The following is a 7,193-nucleotide window of genomic DNA, read 5'->3' as shown; positions in this document are numbered from 1 at the left end:
TCAGTGTCATCGACCCGAGTGTCATCGACCCCCTCAGCGTCATCGACCCCCTCAGCGTCACTGAGCCCCCTGAGTGTTATTGACCCCCGTCAGTGTCCCATCGACCCCCTCAGTGTCATCGACCCCCTCAGCGTCACTGAGCCCCCTGAGTGTCATCGACCCTCAGTGTCATCGACCCCCCAGGCGTCACTGAGCCCCCTGAGTGTCATCGACCCCTCAGCGTTATCGACCCCCTCAGCGTCCACTGGGCCCCTGAGTGTCTCCGACTCCCCGAGTGCCATCGACCCCCTTCAGCGTCACTGACCCCCTCAGTGTCATCAACCCCCTCAGTGTCATCAGCCCCCTCAGTGTCATCGACCCCCTCAGTGCCATCGGACCCCCTCAGCGTCACTGAGCCCCTGAGTGCCATCGACCTCCCCTCAGTGCCGTTGACTCCCCTCAGCGTCACTGAGCCCCTAGATGTCACTGGGCCCCCTCAGTGCCATCGACCCCCTCAATGTCATCGACCCCCGGCTGTCATTGATCCCCCAGGCTGTCATTGATCCTCCCGGCTGTCATTGATCCCCTGACACCATCACTGACCACCCCCTAAACTGTCATCGACCCCCCGTGCAATGGACCCCCAAATTGTCACCAACTCCCCTCAAAACATCACTGAGACCCCAAATCCCCTCAGAGATACCCCACAGAGCCCCAAATCCCTCAGAGATACCTACAGAGCCCCAAATCCCTCAGAGACCCCAAATCCCCAGAGATGCCCACGGACCCTCAAATCTCCTCAGAGAGGCCCAAATCCCCAGAGAGAGTACCCCCAAATCCCTCAGAGAACCCCAAATCCCTCAGAGAACCCCAAATCCCCTCAGAGATACCCCCAGAGCCCCAAATCCCCTCAGAAATACTCACAGAGCTCCAAATCCCCTCAGAGAACCCCAAATCTCCTCAGATACACCCACAGGCCCCCAAATCCCCTCACAGAGAACCCCAAATCCCTCAAAGATACCCCCAGAGCCCCAAATCCCCTCAGAAATACTCACAGAGCTCCAAATCCCCTCAGAGAACCCCAAATCTCCTCAGATACACCCACAGGCCCCCAAATCCCCTCAGAGAACCCCAAATCCCCTCAAAGATACCCCCAGAGCCCCAAATCCCCTCAGAAATACTCACAGAGCTCCAAATCCCCTCAGAGAACCCCAAATCTCCTCAGATACACCCACAGGCCCCCAAATCCCCTCAGAGAACCCCAAATCCCCTCAAAGATACCCACAGAGCTCCAAATCCCCTCAGAGAACCCCAAATCCCCTCAGAGAGCCCCAAATCCCTTCAGAGATACCCACACAGCCCCAAATCCCCTCACAACTCCCCATATCTCCTTACAAACCCCCAAATCCCCTTAAAACTCCTCAACATCTCCTAAATCACCATCGCCCCTCGTAACTCCTCAAAAAAACCCACGCATTTCCACCCATTTTCGCCCATTTTCACAAGTTTCCCCGAGGCACCTCACAGTAAAAAGCGCGGGAAGCCGCCGAAGCCCCGCCTTTCTCTCCGGAAACACCCGAAGGAAGGCGAAAACTCCCGAACGACCCTCGGCGAAAGAGGGGACGGAAATTTCCGAAGATGGCCGGGAATTCCCGAAGAACGACGGAGATGGACGAAAAGTGACGGGAATCGTCGAGCGCCGGCGGAGGGACAGGGAGTGGGCGGAGCCCAGCGGAGCTCCACCAATGGCGAGGGGGGATTGCCGAAAGTGGGCGGGGCTTCCCTCAGGGGGCGGAGCTCGGCGGGGGAGGTGTCGCTCTTTCCGTTTCCGGCGGCCGAAGCGAGCGGAGGTGCCGCGTGGGGCTCCGCTTTGGGGGGCGGCTTTTGGGGGGTTTGAGGGGTTTCCCGGTACGGAGGGGTCCCTAAGGGTGGAGGGGGCTCGGTAAGGGTGGGAGGGATGGGGAGAGGGGGATCGGGGGTGCGGCGGGCGCTGAGGCCGCTCCACCTCCTCGGTCCCCGCAGGCGCCATGTCGGCCCATCTGCAGTGGATGGTGGTGCGGAACTGCTCCAGTTTCCTCCTCAAGCGGAACAACCAGACCTACAGCACTGTCAGTACACCCCTAACTGGGGGGGGACACCCCGAAATTGGGGAGGGGGAGAACAGGACGGGAGTCGGGCTTGGGGACCTCCAGTGGTATCTCAGAAAACTCCCCCTCAAACCCCAAGATGGGGATTTTCACATCACAAAGGGGGGTCCCAGGTGCTCCCCCAGCCCCCCAAATATTCGGGGGACCCCCCCTAAAGACCCTCCCTAAACCCGCAGAGGGGGCTTCAGGCACCCAATTGCCCCCCATTAACACCCAAAGGGGGTCCCAGTGCCCCCTAAACCCTCTTCTCCCCCACCTTAAATCATTGGGGTTCAGACCCTTGGGACCCTCTTGGGATCCCCCAAATCCCTTTATTCCCTCTCCAAACCTTTGGGGTTCCCTTTTAAGCCTCCTTAAATTTTCAGTCATCCCCTTTCGGGCTCCCCCTATCCCCCCAAACCCCTCAGGATGCCCCAAACCCTTCCCAAATTTTTAGGAATCCCCCCAAAATCTCCTTTTCACCCCCTCCCAGGAGCCCAACAACCTGAAGGCCCGGAATTCCTTCCGCTACAACGGGCTGATCCATCGGAAAACCGTGGGGGTGGAACCGGCCCCGGATGGCAAAGGCATCGTGGTGGTCCTCAAGAAGCGCTCAGGTGGGTGCCCCCCACCCCCCCTGGGTGCTCCCCACCTTCTTCTCCCCCTTTTGGGGTCCTCCCACCCCTCAGGGGACCCCCAAAATCTCGGGGACCCCCTCAAAGCTTCCCCCTCAGGCAGCGCAAGCTGCGTCCGAGCAGGGATCCGTCGTCACATCTGGGGGTCCCTTCCCCCCTTATCCCTTTCTGGGGTACCCCCACTCTCTTTTCCCCTCTTTTTGGGGTGCCCCCAACCCCCCCGGGCACCCCCAGATCCTCAGGGTGCCCCCCAAAATCCTGGGGGCACCTCCAAAATCTCCCTCTTGGAGCGGCACAAACTCCTCGCGTGGATCCATCGCGACACCCCGGGGTGGTCCCACCCTCCTTCTTCCCAATTTTGGGGTATCCCTACATTGGGGTGCCCCCCAATCCCCCCCAGGGCACCCCCAAATCCTCAGGGTGCCCCCACCTCAGGGCACCCCAAAATCCTCAGGGTGCCCCCCAAAATCCTGGGGGCGACCCCAAAGCTCCCACCTGGAGCGGCGCAAACTCCTCTTGTGGATCCATCGCGACACCCCGGGGTGGCCCCACCCTCCTTCTTCCCAATTTTGGGGTATCCCTACATTGGGGTGCCCCCCAACTTCCCCCAGGGCACCCCCAAATCCTCAGGGTGCCCCCACCCCCAGAGGCACCCCCAACTCCTCAGGGTGCCCCAAAATCCTTGGGGGCGACCCCAAAACCTCCTGCCTGGAGCGGCGCAAACTCCACGTGTGACACCCCTGGAGGGATCCCACTCTCCTTTTCCCCTCCCCTTTGTTGGGGTACCCCCACTCCCTTTTCCCCTCTTTTTGGGGTGCCCCCCACCCCCCAGGGCACCCCCAAATCCTCAGGGTGCCCCCCAAAATCCTGGGGGCACCTCCAAAATCTCCCTCTTGGAGCGGCGCAAACTCCTCTTGTGGATCCATCGCAACACTCCGGGGTGGCCCCACCTTCCTTCCTCCTAATTTTGGGGTATCCCTACATTGGGGTGCCCCACCCCCAGGGCACCCCAAAATGCTCAGGGTGCCCCCCAAAATCCTGGGGGACGACCCCAAAACCTCCCGCCTGGAGCGGCGCAAACTCCTTGTGCGACACCCCGGGAGCCCCCACCTTCCTTTTCCTCCCAATTTTGGGGTACCTCTACATTGGAGTGACCCCAAGCCCCCAGGGCACCCCAAATCCTTCAGGATGCCCCAAAATTCTGGGGGCACCTCCAAAATCTCCCCCTTGGAGCGACGCAAACTCCACGTGCGACACCCCGGGAGCCCCCACCTTCCTTTTCCTCCCAATTTCGGGGTACCCCTACATTGGGCTGCCCCCCAACCCCCAGGGCACCCCCAAATCCTCGGGACCCCCAAAATTCCATTTTCCCCCTTTTCCCCCAGGGCCAGCGCAAACCGGCCACGTCGTGCGTGCGGGTGCGGATCCATCGCGACACCCCGGGGGGGTCTCACCCTCCTTCCTCCCCATTTTGGGGTACCCCTACATTGGGCTGCCCCCCAACCCCCCCAGGGCACCCCCAAATCCTCGGGACCCCCCCAAAATTCCCCTTTTCCCCCCCAGGGCAGCGCAAACCGGCCACGTCGTACGTGCGGGTGCGGATCCGGCGCGACGCCCGCGGGTCCCTGCGGAGCCTCCGGCACCTCATCAGCAAGAACAAGTACAGGAGGGACCTGAGAATGGTGAGGAGGGGGGAACCCCCAAAATCCACCAACCCCCTCCCCCCAAAATCTTCTCCACCCCCCCTAAAAAATCCCCCCAAAAAACTCACCCAAAAATTCACATGGGGAGGAGCCCAAAAAAATCAATAGAGGATCCTGAAAACTCAAGGGGGGCGATCGTGAAATTTGGGGGGAGGGAAGCCCCTGGGGGTGTTTTTTGGGGGGTGCAGCGACCCCCAAAACTCCTGGGGGGGGTCCCTTAAATTTGGGGGTTCATAAAAGTCAAGGGGAGACCCCGAAAATCAAGGGAGGAGCTTGAAATTTGGGAGAAGGTTCTGAAAGTTTTGGGATTGGGGGGGGAAGTCGCTCCCAGGGCGGTTTCCTGCAGTTTTGGGGGTTCAGGGACCCCAAAAATCCCTGGGGGGGGTCCCTGAAATTGGGAGACTCAAAAAAAATCTGAAGAAGACGCCAAAAATCCAGGGAAACCCCCCTAAAATTTGGGGGGACAAGCTTTAAAACCTATGGGAGGGGACTCAGGATTTTGAGGGGGTCCCACAACCCAACAGAGGGGTGGGGGGTTTGGTCCCCAAAATCCAGAGGGGGCGGGGGGAGCCCTAAAAAAAGGGGGGTTTTGGTCTCCAAAAACAGTAGGACCCCCCCCAAAAAAAACCTCTTGGAGGTCCCAAAACCAAGGGGAAAGAGGAAAAATTTCATGACCCTGAAGGGGTTCCCCCGGATTATGGGGGAGATCCCCAAAATTTCCAGGAACTGCCCAAAAACCTGGGGAGAGGGAGGAGGTTGTTCCTATCTTTGGAGGGGGGGGGATTTGGGGGTCATCCCCCCCTCATTTTCGGGGTGCTGACCCCCTGTTTGTGCCCCCCCAGGCCGCCCTGCGCCGGGCCAGCGCCATCCTGCGCAGCCAGAAGCCCGTGGTGGTGAGGAAGAAGAGGGTGAGGGCGGCCAAGGCCCCGTGAACGACTCCCCTCTAAAACAAAATAAAGGGTCTCAGCAATTCCCTCCAAGACTCTGTGGTGGATTTGGGGGGGCAGGGAGGGGAAGTTTCGGGGGTCCCGCTGAGGAATTCTCACCATTTTGTGTTGCCTTCCCCGCCATTTTGTGCCCTCACATTTCCCTCCCTTTTCCTCTCACATTTCCCTCCCTTTTCCCCTCACATTTCCCTCCTTTTTCCCCTCACATTTCCCTCCCTTTTCCCCTCACATTTCCCTCCCTTTTCCCCTCACATTTCCCTCCCTTTTCCCCTCACATTTCCCTCCCTTTTCCCCTCACATTTTCCTCCCTTTTCCTCTCACATTTCCCTCCTTTTTCTCCTCACATTTCCCTCCTTTTTCCCCTCACATTTCCCTCCCTTTTCCCCTCATTTCCCTCCTTTTCCTCACATTTCCCTCTCCTTTTCCCTCTCACATTTCCTCCTTTTCCCTCACATTTCTCCTTTTCTCCATTTCTCCTTTTCTCCTCACATTTCCCTCCTTTTCCCCTCACATTTCCTCCTTTTCCCCTCACATTTCCTCCTTTCCCCTCACATTTCCCTCCTTTTCCCCTCATTTCCCTCCCTTTTCCCCTCATATTTTCCTCCCTTTTTCTCTCACATTTCCCTCCTTTTTCTCCTCACATTTCCCTCCTTTTTCCCCTCACATTTCCCTCCCTTTTCCCCTCACATTTCATTCTGTTTTCCCCTCATGTTTCCCACTCTTCTCCTCACATTTCCTCCATTTTCCCTCCATTTCTCGCCATTTTCCTCATTTTCCATCATTTTCCCCTCATATTCCCCCCATTTTCCCCCTCACATTTCCCTCCCTTTTCTCCTCACATTTCCCTGCTTTTTCCCCTCACATTCCCCCCATTTTTCCCCTCACATTTCCCTCCCTTTTCCTCTCCCATTTTCCCCTCACGTTTCCCACCTTTTCCCCTCACAGTTCCCGCCCTTTTCCCCTCACATTTCCTTCTGTTTTCCCCTCACGTTTCTCGCCATTTTCTCCTCATATTTCCCTCCATTTCCCCTTCACGTTTCCTGTCATTTTGTCTTCTCACATTCGCCTTCATTTTCCCTTCATTTTCCTGTTTCTTTCCCTCCATTTTTCCCTCACTTTCCTTCCATTTTCCCCTCGCGTTTCCCACCCTTTTCTTCTCACATTTCCCACCCTTTTCCCCTCACTTTCTCTTCATTTTCCCCTCACGTTTCCCACCGTTTTGTGCCCTCACGTTTTCCGCCGTTTTGTTCTCTCACCTTTGCCACCTTTTCCTCTCACATTTTCCTCTATTTTCCTCTCACATTTCCCGCCCTTTTCCCCTCACGTTTCCCGCCATTTTCCCCTCATGTTTCCCGCCCTTTTCCCCTCACGTTTCCCGCCATTTTCCCCTCATATTCCCCCCATTTTTCCCCTCACATTTCCCGCTGTTTCCCCCCACATCCCCCCCGTGTCCCCTCACAAACACACAGAGGCTCATTAAGAAGCAGAAATACATTTTTTAATGTCAGCACAGTCCCCCAAAATTAAGGCCTCGGTGGTTTCCCCCTCCCCAGGACCCCCCCTTAGCACCCCAATATTCCCTGAGAGGATCCGACCACCTATAGGCACATGATCCCTTCCATGAGGGTCCCAGAACCCCGTCAGTGCCAGATCCTTCCCATGGAGGATCCAGGACCCCCTTAGGCACCCAATCCCACCCCAGGGGTGACCCCAGACCTCTCTTAGTGTCCCAATCCCTCCCAGGAGTGGACCCAGACCCCAATAAGGGTCCAAATCCCTCCCAGGAGGGGATCCAGACCCCTC

At 57.8% G+C, this 7,193-nt stretch overlaps 1 protein-coding gene across 1 annotated transcript; it reads left to right on the top strand.

The window, feature by feature from the left end:
* Nucleotides 1–1,800: 1,800 nt before the first annotated feature.
* On the top strand, nucleotides 1,801–5,418 carry LOC126652320 (60S ribosomal protein L28-like). Its single transcript, XM_050339035.1, has 5 exons — nucleotides 1,801–1,829; nucleotides 2,002–2,087; nucleotides 2,599–2,722; nucleotides 4,304–4,422; nucleotides 5,286–5,418. Exons 2-5 carry the CDS (start codon nucleotides 2,007–2,009, stop codon nucleotides 5,373–5,375), a joined length of 414 nt encoding a protein of 137 aa, XP_050194992.1. The 5' UTR covers nucleotides 1,801–1,829; nucleotides 2,002–2,006; the 3' UTR covers nucleotides 5,376–5,418.
* Nucleotides 5,419–7,193: the final 1,775 nt, after the last annotated feature.

Source organism: Myiozetetes cayanensis, unplaced genomic scaffold (assembly GCF_022539395.1).
Source record: "Myiozetetes cayanensis isolate MyiCay16 unplaced genomic scaffold, myiCay2020 scf761, whole genome shotgun sequence".
Lineage (NCBI taxonomy): Eukaryota > Metazoa > Chordata > Aves > Passeriformes > Tyrannidae > Myiozetetes > Myiozetetes cayanensis.
The sequence above is the reverse complement of the archived record's forward strand: the minus strand, read 5'-3'. Positions and strand labels throughout refer to the sequence as shown.